Genomic DNA, 24,391 nt, shown 5'->3' on the forward strand with positions numbered 1-24,391 from the left:
TTAAAAACTTTATTTTGAGTAAAGATAAGCTCCTGAGGACTTCTTTTCAGACAAGAAGGCACACTCTTAAGCACACCTGTTATCAGACATGCAACTCAATTTTATTGACTGACATTCCTTTGCCATTAACATGTCACAACTGGTTTCAGGGAATTTTTCAATGGCCAGTAACCACGATAAAATCATGAAAAAATTCCCTGGGGGAATATTAGCTTGTTGTAAAAGGGCTCTATCAAAAACAAAAAAATGTCTTAGAAAGACACCAGTACCCTTTCAATGTTAATGAAAGTGTGTGGTACAACAAGTCTTCATTATGAACCACAGCTGACCGCTAGAGAACTCAGGGGTTGGAGCACTATCCCCAGCCCAGTGGAAAATCTGCGTATGACTTTTGACTTCCCCAAAACTTAACTACTGATAACATGAATAGTCAACTAACACATATTTGGTACACTGTATATATTAGATACTATATTATCATATCAAAGAAAGCTAAAGAAAATGTTCTTAAGAAAATAAGAAAAATATATTTACAGTATTGTACTGTATTTATCAAAAAAAACTCTGCATGTAAGTGAATCCTCAAATTCAGCCTATGTTGTCCAATGGTCAACAGTACATTAACGGCTGACTGAGAGGGTGATCATCTTGGATACCACAACATTTTTAAAATAAAAGAACTAACAGTAACACTGTGGTATAAAATAAAATTACAGCGTGGCTGGTATAAACTGTCTCTAATAAATAAGAACTAAGAAAAATGTTCTTGATTCAAATCCTAACTCCGCCTCCTATTCTGTGACCTTGAACAACTTACTTCAGTTTCTATGTCTCACCTTCCTCTTTTGAGGTTATTATAGAATTAAATGAGAAAATGCATGCAAAGCACTTAACAGTGTGGCTGGTACACAGAAAATTTTCCAGTAAATGTTGACTGTGATTATTAAACACTTACCAAATCCTTTACATGCATTATCTCAATTAATCCTCTTAAAAACTGTATAAAAGAAGCATTTTATTTCCCCTTAAAGAAGGTAGAAAAATAGATCTGAAGAGGTTAAACCAGAAACCCAAAGAGCAAGTAAGTGGTGACACCAGGATTCTGGCCTGTACTGTAATCTGACTCCAGAGCCCATGCTCTTAAGGACTACACTGTACTGCCTCCTCCTACGTGTTCAACTGTTGTTGCTGAGGTTGTTAAATTGTATTCAAAAATTTGTATCTTCTAGTTTGACCCAAAAAAAAGACATCCTCAGAATAAAAATTAAAATACTGTTTCCAAGAAAATTAAATTTCTTAAATGCAACACTTCCAAATTTAGTGCTATAATGGACCTCAACTCTAATTTAGTATTTTTACTACTTTTAGAGTTTTATAAGCAAAAGTCTTCCAAAACTGCATATAAACAGATAAAGCAGAAAAGTTTAGGATGAAGCAAGAGTGAGGAGCTTGGTACATGCACATACAAACTCAGTCTCAACACAGGACAATAAGGAACATACCTGCAGGCAACTGAGCTAATCCCAAATCCTCATTTACAGAAAGGAGTATGACACTCAGGCAGCATAAGTCACTTTTCAAAGTTACAGTAATACCTCAATTAATTTTAATACTACTTTTGCTGAAATTTATATCAGTGATTTTCAGGTGAATAGGAGACATATGTTCATTAACTCTGCAGAGTATGTTCAACATAATTTTATATTTGGAAAATAAAAAACATTTTTCATTCTATAGTATACAAAGAGCATAAGATTTCCCAAAAATTGTTATAGGAAACAAGGAATTAAAAAAATTAAGAAACAGCAATTCACACAGCTACTATTCACAAATTTATTTTAATTGAATTTACATACCTTCTTCCCCAGTGACATATCCAGTGTCAAATCAAGATAAACACCTTGCTTTGGATTAGTAAAGTCTAGAGTTTGAAATTTCTTAAGTAATTGAATAGCTTTCTCCACCTCATATATCTGCCTTGGATATAGGTGCTTCAAGTAGACATCATCCTCAGGTTCACCTTCCATAAAGGAATATGACTTTATTTTTTCTATCTCATCTTTTTTCTCATCTGATGCTTTGTCTTTCATACCTTTTTTTGTTTTCTTTGCAGGCCTTAAAAAAAAAAATTCAAGATCAGTTATCTCAATACATATTCTAAGAAACTTTTTTTTAAAAAAAGCAAATGTACATAATTCAGAAAAAAATAAAGTTTATTTTTTTGTTTAATTCAAAAGCATAGACTGCTTTATAATTTTTCTAGTTCAACAAGTATTAAGTGAACTTTTGTACTGTATGCAGTTGATACAAAGTTGGATAAGGCATTGATGATGTTCTCCAGAAATTTAGAGAAATAGAGGAGACAGACATATAAACAGATAATTTCAATAGAATGGCTAAGTACTTTGACACAGTGTTATCAGAGCTGTAGGGAAGACATTTAATCCAGTCTAGGAAACTAGGAAAGTGTTCTATGAGAGATGACCCTAACATCAATTCTTGAAGAATAAGGAAGAATTGGCCAAAGTATATACCCTAGAAAGACGAAAACATATGACCACATGAAAAGGTGTACACAAATGTTCATAGCAGCATTACTCAAAACAGCCAAAAAGTAAAAATAACCCAAATGTCCAATAACCCAGATTGATACATAAATGTGGTGGTATATCCATACTTTTAAAATACTCGTATTTTATTAAATATTAATCAGCAGTGAAAAGGAATTGAAGTACTGATACAAGCTATAACAAGTATGAACTATAAAAACATTATGCCAGTGAAAGACGCCAGTCACAAAAGACCACATATTTTATGAAACATGAAGGACAGGAAGTCCATAGAGGCTGAAAGTAGACTTAGTGATTGTCTGAGGCTGGGAAAGGAGTTTAGAAAAAATGGGTCATCACTGTCAATAGACATGAGGTTTTAGTGGAAGTTAGCAAAAATGTTCTAAAATTGACACTGGTGATGGTGTCAAAAGTGTGAATATACTAAAAACCACTGAATTGTACACTTTAATGGGTGAATTGTATGCTTTGTAAATTACATCTTAATAAGGCTATTACTTTAAAAAGTAGGGTCAGCCAGGCAAAGAAACAACATAATAAAAGTATTGAGTCATGAGACAGAATACAAGTATTCAAGAAGACCAATTATAAATTCTAACTGATGGGCAGCCCTGGTGGCTCACTGGTTTAGCACCACCTTTGGCCCAGGGCCTGATCCTGGAAACCCAGGATCAAGTCCCACGTCAGGCTCCCTGCATGGAGCCTGGTTCTCCCTCTACCTGTGTCTCTGCCCCCCTCTCTCTCTCGTGAATAAATAAATAAAATCTTAAATAAATAAATAAATTCTAACTACGAGAGCAAAGGTGAACAAAACTTTTCTGGAAGGGACCAGACAGCAAAATATTTTGTGGTCTCTTATCTCAGTATTTCAGTTCTGGCACTGTATTGTGAAAGCAGCTATAGACATTGAAAAATGAATGAATGTAGCTACGTTCCAATAAAACTTTATGAACAAATAGCTTAAATTTCATAATTTTCATGTGTCACAAAATACTGTTTTTTCTTTTTTTACCCAATCACTTAAAAATGTAAAGACCATGTCCATGAATCATACAAAAATAGATAGTAAACCAGATTTTTTTGGTCCACTGGACATAGTTTGCTGACTCCTGAACTAAAGGGCAAAACAGAAGGCAAGATACATCAGAAGATGGGGCTGGAGAATCTAGATCACAGAGCTCCTTCGCTAGAGGTAATAAGAAGCCACGGAACAGGAGTGGCATCTGTATTTCCAACAGAGTATTCCAGCTACGAGACACAGATTTGAAGGAAGCTGAATTAGGGACAATATAAAGACTAATTCCTCCCTTTCTTCTCAAGGAAATATGACAGCCTCCAGAGTAGTATTGGTAATAGACCGGAGAAAACAAGATTATATATTTATAAAGTAAACACTGCAGAAATAGAAAGATGGAAAAAGTCTATATAACATCTCCTACATTTCTAGCTTAGGTGACTAGGCATAGAGTAGTATCATTAAGACTAGAAATAAAGAAAGCAAAACAGTTTTCTTATAAGGGAGGTATTTACAAAGATGAGTTTAGTTTGAGGCAATACAGAGTTTGAGCGTGGGGTTAGTTGCATCACTGACCCTACTTCTTTATTCCCTCTCTTCATTCAAGTCCCTTTGCTGAGTGACTTTGCAGTTCCTCCCATTTAAAGAGGTAGAACATATTTCCCAGCACTTTGATTGGTCATCTTGACTAGTTTGGCCAATATAATAAAGCAAAAGTGACAGTTTCTCTGCTCTAAGCTTAGGCCAATAAGAAGCTTAAAAGGTTTCCACTTGCATGTTTGTATTTCTGCCATTTCCATAAGAATATGCTTGGGCTACAAGAATAAGAGATACGTGAAACAGAGCTGACCCCACAGAGCCCCAAGCTAGATTGGACAATTTGCAGCTGACCTGCAGACTCAAAAGTGCAGCAAGCCCAGCCAAGGTCCTAAGAGACACCCCATCCAAACCTAGCTTAGATCAGCTGACCAACACATGTGTGGGCAATGATAAATAATTCTTGAGTGGTTTGATACATAACAAAAGCTAACAAGGTATTTATAAAATATCTAGGAAAATATGTTCAACAGGTAACTGCAGGTAAGAGTTTGAACCTAAGACAGAAAAAAAAAAAAGAGCTAGAGATAATATATTTTAAAATCTCAACATTAATTCAAATCACACCTATAATCTTTTAACCATAGAGTTTGAAATTAGTTAAGTAATATTTCTAAAATATTATGGTAGGCAGAATAATAGCTTTCCAAAAATGTTATATCTCCATGGCAAAAAAGGACTTTGCAGATGTGCTTAGGGCTAAAGACTGAGATGGGGAGACTGTCTGGATAATCCAGGGGGCCTATCTAATCACACAAGTCCTTAAAAGCAGAGAAATTTTCTTCCCTTTCCTAACTACATCTGACAGAGATGGGAACAAGAAATTCGAGCATGAAAGGGAATCTGCCATTCCTGGCTTTGAAGATGGAGGAAGGGGGCCAGAATATTTTTTTAACTTACAAACAGAACACTGTTTTAGTTAAATAAAAAAAGAGCATATTATAACACAGATCAAACAGGACTCTAAAAAGCACTTTCTTCCAAAATTAAAAAAAAAAAACATAACTGAACAAAACCTGTCAATAATTAATTTTATAGACCCACTGTCTGTTTTTCATGACCTTCCAAAAATGTCTATCTTTATTCATTACAATCACATCCAGAAGAACTCTTGTTGTTCATGCAATTATATAAGGCCCTATTAGGAGAGCTTAAATGCTATGATTCTTGGGAATAAAAATAAATACTAAAAAAGGTTTTTGCCAAGGCCAGGGAAAAATATCTGGCAATCTGACTTCAAGTGAATTGAGCTGTGGTTACCTATCTAAATGACATAGATTAAATATAACAAGAGACTATACTCAGGTAATAACTTTCTCCCTGCCTTATCTGATCCTTAACTCCAAAAGCATAAAAAGAAAAATAATTCCATGGTTATACTCAAATAAAACAAGAAAAAAATCAGTGCTATATAATAAAGCTCATTTTAAGAACTTTGAAGATCTGTGCCCCCAGAGATCAAGTCCCTTCAAGGCTGAAAAACTCTTTACCCTGAGGAACTGCGGGATGGAGGTTGGGGGGCATAGTGATACACAACTTCCATCAAACTAAACAGAACTAAAGAGAAAATGCCTAGGGCATGTAATTATTAATGAAATGCAAACATCCTGACATCTTATTTCTCAGTGTAATTCTGTAAATAAGTTCACTAATATCTCTGATGCTTTTATTCATAAAACTAAATGCAGAAGTTCTGTTTATACTGACAATGTGGAAGTAAAAAAAAACAGTGATACAAATAAATGAAAATTGAAAAATAAAAACTGGAATGAATATTAACAATTAGAGAGTCGGATAAAATCACAACTTTTCTTGATTGCATCACAAAGCTAAGATTACAGGGCAACCAAGTAGCCTTATAGTCAAGGAGAATCAGCCTGCATTCCCTATCCCCACTCCACATGCATACTCAGGACAGACCTGTAGCGTAGTAGGAGAGAAAGGTAAGCAGGTAAGAAAACAAAACAGCTAAAATGTTAGGGCTACTAGAAACCTCCTGGGATATCCACACACAATAGGAGTTCACACTCAATTTGTAGGCCTTTTCCACTGACCTCCACCAGATGCTCCTGGGAAAGACTGGAGCAGGCCAGGAGACTAGAAAGCTTCCCTAAAAAATACAGGCACAGAGATTTGTCACTGCTACCAGAAAGACATGTAACCCTGAAACCACATAGGTCACAGGTAAACACCCATGTGTATAAGGAAAAGAAAGAAGAAAAAAACACAAAAATTTCTATCCTTAGGGGTAGGTCAGTAAACAGTCCTGAGCACAATATCTTCCAACAGTAGTCGACTTGGGGAAGGGCCTGGACACTCTGGCAAAGACCTGTAATAGATAGAAACCGTGAAGAAAACGGACAGAAATATTGAGAAAACCCCATCCCGAAGGTCCAGTCACACAGGGCGCACTTAAAGGCTTATTTGGAAAACAGAGAATCCCTCCTGCACCCATCTCCAGTCTAGCAAACACTAATAAGCAACAGCAATCTACACTAGGGAAGAAGCAAGAGTATGAAGAGAGACTCCCCTACCCCCACTGTCACACTCTGAGGTACAGGTACACAGGCAAGGCAGAAAACAGAGCATAAAAGAGGAATGCTGAGAAAAATTTTCCAGCAACCCTGCCCCCACCTTTTGCACCAGGTAAAGAACAGAAATTTGAAGCTGGTTGTAACCATAGCAACAACAAAACCAAAACCTAGCTCCACTTCTAACTGGGCTGATTCAACACTGTTACAAGAGGCATGTGCATTCCCAGGCATAAATACTAGGTACTTAGGTTTCAACTGTTCTACGCAAGATGTTCCGCAGTCAATAAAAAATTCTGAGATATGTGAAGAAGAAAAAGAACCTATTATCAACAAAGAAACAGAACCAAAGTCAGAGATGACCAAAGTGGTCTTTTATATCAGGATCTGCCACTGACAAACTATGAGTATATGCACATACACAGACGAATGAAATGATGAGAGAAGAATCAAGCACAAGCCTCTCTACCCTGTCTCAAATCCTGATAAAAACAATTTTTGCCAGGGACACCTGGGTGGCTCAGTGGTTGAGTGTCTGCTTTCAGCTCAGGGTGTGATCCTGGAGCTCTGGGATTGAGTCCTACATCAGGCTCCCTGTGGGGGACCTGCTTCTCCCTCTGCCTATGTCTCTGCCTCTTTCTCTGTGTCTCTAATGAATAAATGTCTAAAAAATTTTTGGCATACAAAAAACATTTTTTTAGTACATTATAAAGTCAGTATACTAAAAAACAAAAAACAAAGAACACAGGGCTGTCTGGATGCCACAGTAGGTTGAGCCTCTGACTCTTCGTTTCGGCTGAGGTTGTAATCTCAGGGTCGGGAGATCAAGCCCCACATCGGGCTCTGCACTCAGCACGCAGTCTGCTTGGGATTCTCTCTGTCCTGTCCCTCCCCACAGAGTGCATGTGCACTTGCACGAACGCTCTCTCTCAAATAAATAAATAATCTTAAAGAAGTAAAACCATAGGGCAGCCCCAGGGGCTCAGCGGTTTAGCGCTGCTTCAGCCCAGGGTGTGATCCTGGAGACCCAGGATGGAGTCCCATGTCAGGCTCCCTGCATGGAGCCTGCTTCTCCCTCTGCCTGTGCCTCTGCCTCTCTCTGTGTGTCTCTCGTGAATAAATAAATAAAATCTTAACAAAAAAATTAAAACCACAACTAAGATTATAAATACGATGATTCTCATCAAGCTATGGAATAACTCTCATTGTTCCTTTTATTTATTTTAGAAATTTTATTTATTTTTTAAAGATTTTATTTATTCATGAGAGACACAGAGAGAGACAGAGAGACAGAGACAGAGACACAGGCAGAGGGAGAAGCAGGCTCCATGCAGGGAGCCTGACATGGGGCTCGATCCCGGGTCTCCAGGATCACGCCCTGGGCCAAAAGCAGCGCTAAACCGCTGAGCCACCAGGGCTGCCCTCATTGTTTCTTTTAAATTCCTTTTAAACTTGCACTGGAATAGAATATGGGGAAGACATAGAATGAAAATTTTCAAAAAAAATTTTTTTTCTATTGGATAAAGGAAACAAAGATAAAATATTCTCAGTGTAATTAATATCCCTAATAAGAATTTTCAAAGAGCAGGAAAAAAAAAAAGACAAACAGTTCAACAGAAAAATAGGCAAAAAGATATAAATTAGAAATATGATAAAGAAACACAAATGAAGACTGACGATATCCAGAGCTTTTAGGAATGTAGGCACTCACTCACTGCTGGATGGGTATGGGAATGTAAACTGGTACAACCAATACTTCTCCAACTTCTCAATAACAAAAAGAATCCAGGAACTATGCAAACTCAAAGGAAGATTCCTTTCTAGTCACATTTCTGCCACCTCCCTCTTCATCCTATATTCAAGCTACAGCAGAGTGTATTTTACAGATAAAATACAGAGTGTATTTTATCCGTATCATTCACTTTCATGCTTCTGCACCACTGAAATACTTTCCTCTCAACCCCTCGGCAAAATTCTATCTTCTAGGACCCAGTTCAAATACTTCTTGCCATATCCTCTTCCAGGTAGAATTAATTTACCTTTCACCTGTGATCCCACAGCACTTGGTCCATTTCTCTATAACAGTTAAAATATACAGTGCAGATATGTGCTAACTTATTATATAAGGAGCTCCCACTAATCAACAAAAAAGAATCAGAATAGGACATGAACAAAAAATTTATAGTAAACAGTGCTCACTTCAACAGTATGTACACAAAAATTGGAATAAAGACATCTTCACAGAAAACAAAATGTGGTTCTTAAACACATGAAAAGATATATAACCTCAATGATAATAAAAGAAATAGAAATTAAAACCTGATTCCATTTATTACTTATCAAATTGGCAAAGTTCAAAAATTTTAGCAATATTGTATATGGAAAAATGGACATTCTAATACTACTTACTGGTAAGGACATAAATTGGCAATATCTCTATGAAGGCAATTTGGTATTAAGTTTCAAAATTATAAATGAATACATCTTTTTTTTAATAATAAATTTATTTTTTATTGTTCAATTTGCCAACATACAGAATAACACCCAGTGCTCATCCCATCAAGTGCCCCCCTCAGTGCCCGTCACCCATTTACCCCTACCCCCCGCCCTCCTCCCCTTCCAGTACCCCTAGTGAGTTTCCCAGAGTTAGGAGTCTTTATGTTCTGTCTCCCTGTCTGATATTTCCCACACATTCTTCTCCCTTCCCTTATATTCCCTTTCACTATTATTTATATTCCCCAAATGAATGACACCGTATAATGTTTGTCCTTCTCCGACTGACTTATTTCACTCAGCATAATACCCTCCAGTTCCATCCACGTTGAAGCAAATGGTGGGTATTTGTTATCTCTAATGGCTAATATTCCATTGTATACATAAACCACATCTTCTTTATCCATTCATCTTTCGATGGACACCGAGGCTCCTTCCACAGTTTGGCTATTGTGGACATTGCTGCTAGAAACATCGGGGTGCAGGTGTCCCGGCGATTCACTGCATCTGAATCTTTGGGGTAAATCCCCAACAGTGCAATTGCTGGGTCGTAGGGCAGGTCTATTTTGAACTCTTTGAGGAACCTCCACACAGTTTTCCAGAGTGGCTGCACCAGTTCACATTCCCACCAACAGTGTAAGAGGGTTCCCTTTTCTCCGCATCCTCTCTAACATTTGTGGTTTCCTGCCTTGTTAATTTTCCCGATTCTCACTGGTGTGAGGTGGTATCTCATTGTGGTTTTGATTTGTATTTCCCTGATGGCAAGTGATGCAGAGCATTTTCTCATGTGCATGTTGGCCATGTCTATGTCTTCCTCTGTGACATTTCTGTTCATGTCTTTTGCCCATTTCATGATTGGATTGTTTCTTTGGTGTTGAGTTTAATAAGTTCTTTATAGATCTTGCAAACTAGCCCTTTATCTGATATGTCATTTGCAAATATCTTCTCCCATTCTGTAGGTTGTCTTTTAGTTTTGTGGACTGTATCCTTTGCTGTGCAAAAGCTTCTTAATTTGATGAAGTCCCAATAGTTCATTTTTGCTTTTGTTTCTTTTGCCTTCCTGGATGTATCTTGCAAGAAGTTACTGTGGCTAAGTTCAAAAAGGGTGTTGCCTGTGTTCTCCTCTAGGATTTGGATGGAATCTTGTCTCACATTTAGATCTTTCATCCATTTTGAGTTTATCTTTGAGGATGGTGAAAAGAGAGTGGTCTAGTTTCATTCTTCTGCATGTGGATGTCCAATTTTCCCAGCACCATTTATTGAAGAGACTGTCTTTCTTCCAGTGGATCGTCTTTCCTCCTTTATCGAATATTAGTTGACCATAAAGTTCAGGGTCCACTTCTGGGTCCTCTATTCTGTTCCATTGATCTATATGTCTGTTTTTGTGCCAGTTCCACACTTGATGACCACAGCTTTGTAGTCCAACCTGAAATCTGGCATTGTGATGCCCCCAGCTATGATTTTCTTTTTTAAAATTCCCCTGGCTGCTCAGGGTCTTTTCTGATTCCACACAAATCTTAAAGTAATTTGTTCTAACTCTCTGAAGAAAGTCCATGGTATTTTGATAGGTATTCCATTAAATGTGTAAATTGCCCTGGGTAACATTGACATTTTCACAATATTAATTCTGCCAATCCATGAGCATGGAATATTTTTCCACCTCTTTTTGTCTTCGTCAATTTCTTTCAGAAGTGTTCTATAGTTTTCAGGGTATAGATCCTTGACCTCTTTGGTTAGGTTTATTCCTAGGTATCTTATGCTTTTGGATCCCATTGTAAATGGGATTGACTCCTTAATTTCTCTTTCTTCAGTCTCATTGTTAGTGTATAGAAATGCCACTGATTTCTGGACATTGATTTTGTATCCTGCCACGCTACCAAATTGCTGTATGAGCTCTAGCAATCTTGGGGTGGAGGGTTTTGGGTTTTCTATGTAGAGTATCATGTCATCAGCGAAGAGGGAGAGTTTGACTTCTTCTTTGCCAATTTGAATGACTTTAGTCTTTTTGTTGTCTGATTGCTGAGGCTAGGACTTCCAATACTATGCTGAATAGCAGTGGTGAGAGTGGACATCCCTGTCTTGTTCCTGATCTTAGGGGAAAGGCTCCCAGTGCTTCCCCATTGAGAATTATATTTGCTGTGGGCTTTTCGTAGATGGCTTTTAAGATGTTGAGGAATGTTCCCTCTATCCTTACACTCTGAAGAGTTTTGATCAGGAATGGATATTGTATTTTGTCAAATGCTTTCTCTGCATCTAATGAGAGGATCATATGGTTCTTGGTTTTTCTCTTGCTGATATGATGAATCACACTGATTGTTTTACGAGTGTTGAACCAGCCTTGTGTCCCGGGAATAAATCCTACTTGGTCATGGTGAATAATTTTCTTAATGTACAGTTGGATCCTATTGGCTAGTATCTTGTTGAGAATTTTTGCATCCATGTTCATCAGGGATATTGGTCTGTAATTCTCCTTTTTGGTGGGGTCTTTGTCTGGTTTTGGAATTAAGGTGATGCTGGCCTCATAGAACGAATTTGGAAGTACTCCATCTCTTTCTATCTTTCCAAACAGCTTTAGTAGAATAGGTATGGTTTCTTCTTTAAACGTTTGATAGAATTCCCCTGGGAAGCCATCTGGCCCTGGACTCTTGTGTCTTGGGAGGTTTCTGATGACTGCTTCAATTTCCTCCCTGGTTATTGGCCTATTCAGGTTTTCTATTTCTTCCTGTTCCAGTTTTGGTAGTTTGTGGCTTTCCAGAAATGCGTCCATTTCTTCTAGATTGCCTGATTTATTGGCGTATCACTGTTCATAATATGTTTTTAAAATCGTTTGTATTTCCTTGGTGTTGGTAGTGATCTCTCCTTTCTCATTCATGATTTTATCAATTTGAGTCTTCTCTCTCTTCTTTTTAATAAGGCTGGCTAATGGTTTATCTATCTTATTAATTCTTTCAAAGAACCAACTCCTGGTTTTGTTGATCTGTTCCACAGTTCTTCTGGTCTCGATTTCATGGAGTTCTGCTCGAATCTTTATTAACTCTCTTCTGCTGGGTGTAGGATCTATTTGCTGTTTTTTCTCTAGTTCCTTTAGGTGTAAGGTTAGATTTTGTATTTGAGTTCTTTCTGTTTTTGAATGGATGCTTGTATTGTGGTGTATTTCCCCCTTAGGACTGCTTTTGCTGCATCCCAAAGATTTTGAATGGTTGTATCTTCATTCTCATTAGTTTTCATGAATCTTTTTAATTCTTCCTTAATTTCCGGGTTGACCCTTTCATCTTTTAGCAGGATGGTCCTTAACTTCCACGTGTTTGAGGTCCTTCCAAACTTCTTGTTGTGATTTAGTTCTAATTTCAAGGCATTATGATCTGAGAATATGCAGGGGACGATCCCAATCTTTTGGTATCGGTTCAGACCCAATTTGTGACCCAGTATGTGGTCTGTTCTGGAGAAACTTCCATGTGCACTTGAGAAGAATGTGTATTCAGCTGAGTTTGGATGTAAAGTTCTGTAGATATCTGTGATATCCATCTGGTCCAGTGTATCATTTAAAGCTCTCGTTTCTTTGGAGATATTGTGTTTAGAAGACCTATCGAGTGTGGATAGCGCTAGATTGAAGTCACCAAGTATAAGTGTATTATTATCTAAGTATGTCTTAACTTTGGTTATTAATTGATTGATATATTTGGCAGCTCCCAAATTCGCGGCATATATATTGAGGATTGTTAAGTCCTCTTGTTGGATAGATCCTTTAGGTATGATATAGTGTCCCTCTTCATCTCTCACTACAGTCTTCGGGGTAACGTTTAGTTTATCTGATATAAGGATGGCTACCCCAGCTTTCTTTGGAGGACCATTTGAATGGTAAACAGTTCTCCAACCTTTTATTTTCAGGTTGTAGGTGTCCTTCTGTCTAAAATGAGTCTCTTGTAGACAGCAAATAGATGGGTCCTGCTTTTTTATCCAGTCTGAAACCCGGCACCTTTTGATGGGGTCATTAAGCCCGTTCACGTTCAGAGTTACTATTGAAAGATATGAGTTTAGTGTCATCATGATATCTATTCAGTCCTTGTTTTTGTGGATTGTTCCACTGGACTTCTTCTTAAAGGGGAATTTTAAGAGTCCCCCTTAAAATTTCTTGCAGAGCTGGTTTGGAGGTCACATATTCTTTCAGTTCCTGCCTGTCTTGGAAGCTCTTTATCTCTCCTTCCATTCTGAATGAGAGCCTTGCTGGATAAAGTATTCTTGGTTGCATGTTTTTCTCATTTAGGACCCTGAATATATCCTGCCAGCCCTTCCTGGCCTGCCAGGTCTCTGTGGAGAGGTCTGCTGTTACCCTAATACTCCTCCCCATAAAAGTCAGGGATTTCTTGTCTCTTGCTGCTTTAAGGATCTTCTCTTTATCTTTGGAATTTGCAAGCTTAACTATTAAATGTCGAGGTGTTGAACGGTTTTTATTGATTTTAGGGGGGGATCTCTCTATTTCCTGGATCTGAATGCGTCCCAGATTAGGAAAGTTTTCAGCTATGATTTGTTCAAATACATATTCTGGACCTCTGTCTCTTTCGGTGCCTTCGGGAACCCCAATTAAACGTAGGTTTATCTTCCTCAGGCTGTCATTTATTTTCCTTAATCTATCTTCATGGTCTTTTAATTTTTTGTCTCTTTTTTCCTCGGTTTTCCTCTTTGCCATCAACTTGTCTTCTATGTCACTCAGTCGTTCTTCCACCTCGTTAACCCTCGTCGTTAGGACTTCTAGTTTGGATTGCATCTCATTCAATTGATTTTTAATTTCTGTCTGATTGGATCTAAATTCTGCAGTCATGAAGTCTCTTGAGTCCTTTATGCTTTTTCTAGAGCCACCATTAGCTGTAAAATAGTGCTTCTGAATTGGCTTCCTGACATTGAATTGTAATACGGATTTTGTAACTCTGTGGAAGAGAGGACTGTTTCTGATTCTTTCTTTTGAGGTGAGGTTTTCCTTCTAGACATTTTGCTCAGTGCAGAGTGGCCAAAAACAAGTTGTATTGGGAAAAGGAGAAAGAGAGAGGAGAGAAAGAAGGAAAGAAAAGAGAAAAAGAAAAAAGGAAGAAAAAAAGAAAAAAAAGGGAAGAAAAAGAGAAAGAAAAAGAAAGGAAAAAAAGGGTGGGGGAAGCAAACAGAAATCAAAAAGCAAAAAAAAGAAAAAAAAGAAAGAAAGAAAAGAAACATGGGGGAGTATCTTCTGAATCTGTGTACTTTAAGTCCCTTGACTTCCCCTGGAACTTGTCCATCTAGCTGGTCTTCTGGAGGAGGGGCCTGTTGTGCTGATTTTCAGGTGTTAGCACTTGGGGGAGCTGTTCAGCCCCCTGCCTGGTGCAGGGCTCAGTGGGGGTTGTTTACCCCGTGAGGCCCCAGGAGGAACAACCACAGCGGCGGTGGCCAGCTCTGGAGCCCTGGATTCAGCTCCTGCAGAAACTACAGAGCTCTCCGTCTGCAGGGCATACATCTTTTGTTTCAAAAATTCTATTTCTCAGTGTTTATACCATGAATACATTCAAAATCTTTCACAAGATTTATGTACATGACTATTCATTTATAACAAAAGATAGAAAAAATAAATATGTATCAGAGGGGGAAATAGGGAAATGGTTAAATTATGATATATGAAATGAAACACTATAGGTATGTTCATTAGAGCATTATGTACAATAGCCAAAACATGGAAACAACCTAAGTGCCCATTGACAAATGAATGAATAAAGAAAATATGGTAGATATATAAAATGAAATATTATTCAGCCATAAAAATAAAGAATGAAATCTTGCCATTTGAGACAACATGGATGGACTTTAAGGGCATTATGCTAAGTGAAACAAGTCAGAGAATAAAAAGACCTTATGATCTCACTTATGCATGAAATCTTTAAAAAACAATAATAATAATAATTCACAGATGCTGAGAACAGACTGGTGGTTACCAGAGGCAGACGTGGTGGGTAAAATGGGAGAAGGGGGTCAAAAGTACAAACTTCTAATTTTAAAATAATCAGAGGGATATAATGTACAGCACATTGACTATAGTTAATAAAATTATATTGTCTATCTGAAAGTTGCTAGAAGAGTAAATATTCAAAAGTTCTCATCACAAGAAAAGAAAGTGATAGCTCTGTATAGTGATAGATATTAACCAGACCGTGGTGAGTATTTCCCCAAACATATAAATAATGAATCATTATGTTGGACACCTGACAATAATATGTGTCAATTATATCTCAAGAACAAAAAAATAAATAACTAGACAGCTCCATCTGAAACAATCTCCAAGATATATTAAGTTAAAAGCAAGCAAGATGCAGGACAGGGTATTCAGGGTATTAAATAAGAAACAATTCTAACACTAAATGCAGGGATTTTTTCCCACACCAATCAATCATCTGATACAAGCCAGGTATCTAACAATTAACGGCAGTTCTGATACTATCTACCTGGATTTAGCATCAGATCCCACAAGTTAGGGACTCAGTTCCATAAGACTGCCCCCACCTCAAATGCCAATAGCAATTCAAAAGGCCTCTCTGGTATTTGTGGCCAACTAGCTATAAATAAATCAAGGGGTCCTGTGACCCCCTCCACAGACTTCATAATTTGCTAGAATAGCTCACAAAATTCATAGAAACACTTATTTAACATTTACCAGTTTCTTATATAACAAAAGATATGGTAAAGGATACAGATAAATAGGTACATAGGGCAAGATGCAGAAGAGTTGGAAGTGCAAGAGTTTCTGTCTCCATTGGGTCTGGATGCACCACCCTTTGGGCACAGATGTATGCTCACCAATCCAGAAACTTTCAGAACCTCACAGTACAGGGATTTTTTATGGAGGCATGATTAATTTTGAACTCAATGTCTAGATCCTCTCTCTTCCCTGGATAACAGATAGGGTTGAAAGCTTCTAATCATGGCTTAGTCTTTCTGGAGACGAGTCCCCATCTGGGAGCCTACCAAAAGTTTCTTATTAGGACAAAATACTCCTATCACCCAGAAAATTACAAGAGTTTTAGGAGCTCTGTATCAGGTCTCTGGGTCAAAGACCAAATATTACAACAATAGATGCTCCTAGCATCCCTATCACTCAGGAGATTACGGGAATTTTAGAAGTCCTCTATCAGGAACTGGGGGCAGAGACCAATATAAATCTTATGTCACAAAGTCCTAGCTCCAACACTTACTACTACTGTGAACCTAGGCAGGTTACATAATCTTTCAATGCCTTGCTTTTCAACTGAAAAAAAGAACATAATAACAACAGCTTCCACATAAAATAGCTGTGGAGACTAAATTAGTTACTGAATAGCATTGTTCAATAAATGTTAAGTATTACTATAATAAGTCATATTTTTCTTTTAAATTATAAAATGTTAAAAAAAAGCAGAGATGATAACTTTCATAATTCTATGCCCCTGTACATCTTTATAGGAAAAGCATGTTTTTTAATCAAAATTTTAAATAAAAGCAAACAAAATTAATAAAAAAAAGATACTTACTTTGTAGCAGCAGCAAAATGTCTGCTGGACACCTGAACATATACAGAACAAGGATAAAGAGGTATCTGATAAGCCTTCTTTGAAAGACTATGCTTTTGATGACGTATCAAGACTTGAAAGAAAAAAAAAACATATAAAATATTAACATTAAACATTACACCCATAATTTTTACATCTTTAATATTTTCTGAAAAAAAATTCAATATTTTATGAGTCTCAACCATTCTTTAAAAAGCATAATAATAGGGGCAGCTGGGTGGCCTAGTCAGTTAAGAGTCCTACTCCTGGTTTCAGCTCAGGTCAGGATCTCAGGGTCAAGGGATCAAGGCTCACACTGGGCTCTGTACTCAGTTAGGAGTTGGCTTGGGATTCTCTTTCCCTCTCCCTCTGCCCGTCCCACTTGTGCACATTCTTTCTCTCAAATAATAAATCTTAATACAAAATTGTAAAAGTAGAAACTTCAATTCTTGAAACTAAAGCCAAGCAAACATCTAATTGAATAATTCGGTCTTTATTTACTTTTTTAAAAGATTTTATTTTTAGGTAATCTCTACACTCAACATGGGGCTCAAACTTACAAACCTGAGATTGAGTCACATGGTCTACCAACCGAGCTTGGCAGGCACCCATGCTTCACTTAGTTTTAACTTAATCCAGTTCAGGATCAACAGAGTATGTTAGCTCTACTATTATGGAATATGATATACATATCCTGAATTTCTTTTTAAGAATTTAAATTTTATTCTCTATCTATATCTGAAATAGGACAAATGTTATTACCAATCACTTCATGAAGAATTCAATTAAGTGGGGTTAAGAAAAGGGATTATGCATAGGGAAAAGAGTATATTTAGATCCCTATCTCACACCATGCACACACTCAAAAATCAAATGTAGGTGCACTAAGGATTTACATTTGAATGACAAACTAAAGGTTTTCAGAATATAGGAAAATATCTTTTTGACAGTTTGGGAGGGAACAATTTCACAAACAAAACCCAAAAGCACTAGCCAAAAAGTAACTTATTAATGTTAAGATCATCTGTTTATTAAAGAAAATGAAAGGCAAGCCAAAAACTGGGAGAACATAATAGCAACCTATAGAACAAAGGATTAATATCCAGAATATGTAAGATCAACCCAATTAAAAAATAAAAGAGATGAACAGGCTAATTTTAAAGGAAACATAAACGGTACATGTATGTATGGGAAAATGAACAATTTCATTAGTAATCAGGTAAATATTAATTTAAAACATAATAAAATATCATTCCACAGTGCTATTTAAAGAGTGGTCAGTTGGCCTGTAAATCAAAATTACAGCAGCATGTAAATCAAACACATCACTAAGTATGTCATTTACTGCAGCTGACATCATTTTTTTCCACAAGAGTTCTTATGAAAAAGTAAAGAGTAAAGCAAGGAATGCTTTGATTAAATTGTGGACAGGTAACAGTTTCTAGGTGCGATCATTAAGTAGCAATATTTTACATACATCAGATTGGCAACTTTTTTTTTTTAAGTCTGGAGTTGCTGAAAATGTTAAGTAAGGGTAAATTTTACACATAGTAAATAGAAGTATGAACTGGAATACCACTTTGGAAAATAAAATGGCATAACTCAATGAGCTGGGCATATATATATATCAATGATGCAGTAATTCCACTTGTAGAAATATGCCCTAGAAGAACTCCTACACATGTGTACCAAGATACATGCCCAAAATAACAACATCATAATGTCAGGAGACTTCTGGGGAAGATGGCAAAGTAAGAGGTCCATAAGCTCTCCCCACCCCTGGGATACAACTAGATAACAACCAATTCAATATAAATAACCCAGAAAATGCCCCAAAAGCTGGCAGATCAGACTCTCTACAGCTAAATGTAGAGAAGAGGCCAAGGCCACTTCAAAGAGGGGCTAAATGGACCTGCAAGGCTGTCCACAGGAGAGAGGGAGACCATGGACACAGAGAAGGGACAGAAACAGACCCTCACACCAAGGAGCCCACACACGGAAGACCAATCTCCATAACATTTGGCTTTGAAAACCAGAGGGGCTGAATTTCAGTAGTTCTTAAGCTTAAGACCTGGAACCTTACAAATCAGCAGGCTCATGGGAGAGACAGGAGGGAGAGACAGAAGGGAGCCAGGAGGACAAGAGGAAACTGAGTCCCTGCCCTTAAAGAGGCAGCAAAACAAAGAGTCCCCATGCAATACAGCACAATACAGCAGTTTGAAAAATGCCTGGGATGTACAGGAGGGAGATTGGTTTATATAAATCTCAAAGCATGTGCTGGAGAGGCAGGGATCCTTGAGAGACTTCTCCAGGAACAAAACTACTGGCAGTAACCATTTTCATGCCTTACCCCAAGAATCAACACACCAACACCTTTAGGAACCAGTGCATCATCAACACTTGCTACTTAACTTGCTAAGAGTGTGCCCTGTTCCTTGTTCTCTTTCTGACATGCCCCCACCAGCCAGGCCTCTGATCTGGGTCTCCTCTCACAATAGACCCATGCAAACCTTGCTAACACCATGCATCCCAATCCTGAGCACTTCTGCAGATCTGTCCCCTCCAACACAACCTGTCTCAGTCTATATGGTGCTAGAGGTCTGGTCCTGTCAACTTGGACCTTGCTGGCACCAAGCACCCTGCCCCCACATTCACCTATAGTTAGGTGCTATTGCGTCTCTGGCAAATCCCTGATCTGACTCAACTTTAAGTCCAAGGTGGCCCCATACTAGCCCATTAATAACTGAGGGACCAAACCCTGCCACAACAAGCCAAGAGAACGATTGCAGATGACTGGACTGAAGGCAAACATGGTTCAGCCACAACAGCAGGGCACATGCAACACTCACTGAAGATATGGTTGAAGTGCCAGGCTCTGGTGAGTAGGGGACATTGCACTGCAGCACACTGCAGGACCTGTTCTCCATAAGGCTACTACTTTCAAGAGCAGAAGACAGCTGACTTTTTAAACACACAGAAACAGACACAGAGAGCTAGACAAAATGAGGATACAGATGAATATGTTCCAAGTGAGAAATAGAACAAAAATCACAGCAAGAGACCTAAATAATATGCCTGATAGAGAATGTAAAGTAATGGTCATAAAAATAATTCACTGGACTTGAGAAAAAGGTAAAGAATCTCAGTGAGGCTTTAACAAAGGGATGGAAAACATAAAATAAAACCAATCAAAGAACTCAATAGCTAAAATTAAAAATATACTAGATGGAATAAATGGTGGTGACCTCTAGGATAGAATAATGGAAAGCAATCAAGCTAAACAAGAGAAAGAAACATAATAATAAATATGAAAATAGACTTAGGGAACTCAGTAACACCAACAAGCATAATAACATTCCCATTACAGGGATCCCAGAAGAAAAAAGGGGTGCAGAAAATTTATCTAAAGAAATAATAGCAGAAAATTTCTAAATCGGGGGGGGGGGGGGACAAAAATCCAGATCCAGGATGTATAGAGATTCCCTAACAAAATCAAACAAAGGAGGTCCACACCAAAACACATACGAATTAAAATGGCAAAAAGTAGTTGTTAAGAAAGAATTTTAAAAGCAGCAACAGGGCAGCCCGGGTGGCTTACTGGTTTAGCACTGCCCTCGGCCCAGGGCCTGATCCTGGAGTCCTAGGATCGAGTCCTGCGTCGGGCTCTCTGCTTGGAGCCTGCTTTTCCCTCTGTCTGTGTCTCTGCCTCTCTCTCTCTCTCTCTCTTCCTCCCTCTCTGTGTCTCTCATGAATAAACAAATAAAATCTTAAAAAAAAAAAAAAAAGCAGCAACTGAAAAGTTACATATAAGGGAAACCCTATAAGCCTATCAGAAGATTTTCAGCACAAACTTTGCAGGTCAGAAGAAAGTGGCATGATAAACTCAAAGCGCTGAAAGAAAAAAAAAAAAAAACCTGCAGCCAAGAACACTGTATCCAGTAAAGCTATCATTCAAAATAGAGGGAGAGATAGTTTCCCAGACAAACAAAAGTTAAAGGAACTTATGACCAAGTAAACTAGTCCAACAGGAATGTTAAAGGGGACTCTTTGAGTGAAAGGGAAAGACCATAAGTAGGAATAAGAAAAGCAGGAAACACAAAAGCTGTAAAAATAAGTATATCTATAAAAATCAGTCAGGGATTCACAAAAATAAAATGGTGTAAAGTATGACACCATATATCTATAACATGGGGAGGAGAGGAGTAAAGAATGGATCCAAACTTAAGAAACATCAATTTAGACTGCTGTATGCATAATATGTCAAATAAAAACCTAACAGTAACCACAAATCAAAAACCAGTAATAGATATGCAAAAAGAAAAAAAATATCCGGGGATCCCTGGGTGGCTCAGCGGTTTGGCGCCTGCCTTTGGCCCAGGGCATGATCCTGCAGTCCCGGGATTGAGTCCCACATCAGGCTCCCGGCATGGAGCCTGCTTCTTCCTCTGCCTGTGTCTCTGCCTCTCTCTCTCTCTCTATGTCTATCATAAATAAATGAATAAAATCTTTTTAAAAAAAAAGAGAGAAAAAAAATCCAAGTGTATCACTGAAGAAAGCCAAAAACCATGAGAGAAGAGAGAAAGAGAAGAAACAGAGAACTACAAACAATCATAAAACAAGTAACCAAATGGTAGTAATTACTTTGAATAAATGGACTATACAGTTCCAGTCAAAAGACACAGAGTAATAAAATAGATTTAAAAAGCAACATGCATCTATATGTTGCCTATAACAAACTCATTTCAGACCTAATGACACATACAGATCGAGGTATCTGGCTGGCTCAGTCAGTAGAGCATGCGACTCAATATCAGGGTCGAGCTGGAAGCCCACACACTGGAGTAGAGTTTACTACAAAAAAAAAAAAAAACAACAAAACAACAACAACAACAAAAAAACCCCACAAATATACAGAATGAGAGTGAAGGGATGGAAAAGTATTATCAGGCAAATGGAAATGAAAAGAAAGGAGCAATATTTATACTGGACAAAACAGACTTTAAAACAAAGACTGTAACAGGAGAAAAAAAGGGGAACATTATATAATCACAAAGGGAAAAACAAAACAAAAAGATATAACGACTGTAAATATTTATGCATTCAACATAGAAGGACCCAATGCATAAAGCAGCTAACAATAAACATAAAGGGAGTAATCAGTAGTAATATAATAATAGTAGGGGACTTTAACAACCCACTTACGTCAGTGGATAAATTATTCAAGTGGAAAAATCAACAAGGAAACATAGTTTTGAATGACACATTGGACAAGATATATCTAACATATTCATAACATTCCATTCCCAAACACCAAAATACACATTCTTCTCCAAAGCGTATGGAACATTCTACAGAATAAATCACATATTAGGCCACAAAACAAGTCTCAACAAAATCAAGAAGATTAAAGTCATCCCATTCATGTTTTCTGACCAAGACATTATGAAACTAGAAATCAACCCCAAGAAAAATCTGTAAAAAACACAAATTACATGAAGGTTAAATAACATGCTACTAAACAATGAAAGGCTCACCAAGAAATCAAAGAGGAAATCAAAGAATACATGCAGACAAATTAAAATGAAAACACAATGGTCAAAGCCTTTGGAGGTGGAAAAGCTGTTCTAAGAGGAAAGTTCACAACAATACAGGCCTATCTCAAGAAGCTAGAAAAATCTCAAATAAAGAACCTAACCTTCTACCTAAAGGAGCTAGTAAAAGAAGAACAAACAAAACCTCAAACCAGTAGAAGGAAGGAAATAATAGATTAGAGCAGAAATAAATGAAACTAAAAGCAAACAATAGAACAGATCAATGAAACCAGAAACTGGTTCTTTGAAAAGATCAACAAAATTGAGAAACCTTGAGCCAGAATCATCAAAAGAGAGAGAGAAAGGACTTAAACCAAAATCAGAAATGAAAGAGGTGGGCAGCCCGGGGGGCTCGGCGGTTTAGCGCCACCTTCAACCCAGGGTGTGATCCTGGAGACCTGGGATCAGGCCCCACGTCGGGCTCCCTGCATGGAGCCTGCTTCTCCCTCTACCTCTCTCTCTCTCTCTCTCTCCTTCTCTGTTTCTCATGAATAAATAAATAAAATCTTAAAAAAAAAAAAAAGAGGAGAAATAACGTCTGACATCACAGAAATACAAACCATTATAAGAGAATATAATGAAAAATTATATGCCAACAAATTGGACAACCTGGAAGAAACGGATAAAATCCTAGAAACATATAATCTATCAAAACTAAAACAGAAAGAAATAGAAAATGAACAGATTGATTACCAGCAACGAAATTGAATCAGTAATCAAAAGTCCAACCAACAAACAAAATTCCAGGACCAGATGGCTTCACAGATAAATTCTACCAAACATTTAAAGAACAGTTACCTATTCTTCTCAAACTATTCTAAAAAATAGAAAAGGAAGGAGGGCAGCCCGGGTGGCTCTGCAGTTTAGCGCCGCCTTTGGCCAGGCGTGATCCTGGAGACCCGGGATCGAGTCCCACATTAGGCTCCCTGCATGAAGCCTGCTTCTCCCTCTGCCTGTGTCTCTGCCTCTCTCTCTCTCCTCTCTGTGTATTCTTATGAATAAATAAATAAATCTTAAAAAAAAAAAAAAAAGAAAAGGAAGGAAAGCTTCCAAATTCATTTTATGAGGCCAGCATTACCCTGACGCTGAAACAAGATAAAGAGACTACAGAGAAAGAGAACTAAAGGTCAATATCTCTGGGCATAGATGCAAAAACCCTCAACAAAATATTAGTAAACTGAGTCTAACAATATATTAAAAAGCTCGTTTACCATGATCAAGTGGGATTTATTCCTGTGATACAAGTTTAAATATTCTCAAACTAACCAATGTGATACATCATATCAATAAGAAATAAAAAACGGGATCCCTGGGTGGCGCAGCGGTTTGGCGCCTGCCTTTGGCCCGGGGCGCGATCCTGGAGACCCGGGGTCGAATCCCACGTCAGGCTCCCTGCATGGAGCCTGCTTCTCCCTCTGCCTGTGTCTCTGCCTCTCTGTCTCTCTCTGTGTGACTATCATGAATAAATATAAAATCTTTAAAAAAATTAAAAAAAATAAAAAAAGAAATAAAAAACAATAGTATCATTTCAGTAGATGCAGAAAAAGCATTTGACAAAGTACAACATCCCTTCAAGATAAAAACCCTCAACAAAGAAGATTTAGAGGGAACATACCTCAACATAGTAAATGCCATATATGAGAAACCTACAACTAACATCATCCTCAAAGGAGAAAAACTGAGAGCTTTTCCCCTAAGATCAGGAACAAGACAAGGATATCCATTCTTATTTATTCAACATAGTAGTGGAAGTCCTGGCCACAGCAATCAGACAACAGTAAGAAATAAAAGGATCTAAATCAGTAAGGAAGAAGTCACACTTTCACAATTTGCAGATAACATACTATATGAAGAAAACCCAAAGACTCCACTAAAAAATTACTATAACTGATAATAAATGAGTTCAGTAAGGTTGCAGGACACAAAATCAATATAGAAATCCACTGTATTTCTTTATATTAATAATATAAGCAAAAAAGCAGAAAGAGAAATTAAGAAAACAGTCCCATTTACAATTGCACCAAAAACAATAAAATAAGAAGGAATAAACTTA

At 37.6% G+C, this 24,391-nt stretch overlaps 1 protein-coding gene across 3 annotated transcripts in view; it reads right to left on the minus strand.

The window, feature by feature from the left end:
* Positions 1–24,391, minus strand: part of MRPL1 (mitochondrial ribosomal protein L1) — a 95,891-nt gene that overhangs the window by 65,946 nt on the left and 5,554 nt on the right. For 2 of the 3 annotated variants that reach the window (XM_055313097.1, XM_055313095.1), the window contains exons 2-3: positions 16,730–16,841; positions 1,857–2,115 (exon numbers count right to left, since the gene is read on the minus strand). In XM_055313097.1, the coding sequence (XP_055169072.1) occupies positions 1,857–2,090 (234 nt within the window). In that variant the 5' untranslated portion in view covers positions 2,091–2,115; positions 16,730–16,841. The remainder of the gene's footprint in view (positions 1–1,856; positions 2,116–16,729; positions 16,842–24,391) is intronic. The other variant, XM_055313096.1, reaches the window with a different exon arrangement.

Source organism: Nyctereutes procyonoides, unplaced genomic scaffold, assembly GCF_905146905.1.
Source record: "Nyctereutes procyonoides isolate TBG_1078 unplaced genomic scaffold, NYPRO_anot_genome, whole genome shotgun sequence".
NCBI classification, from domain to species: Eukaryota; Metazoa; Chordata; class Mammalia; order Carnivora; family Canidae; genus Nyctereutes; species Nyctereutes procyonoides.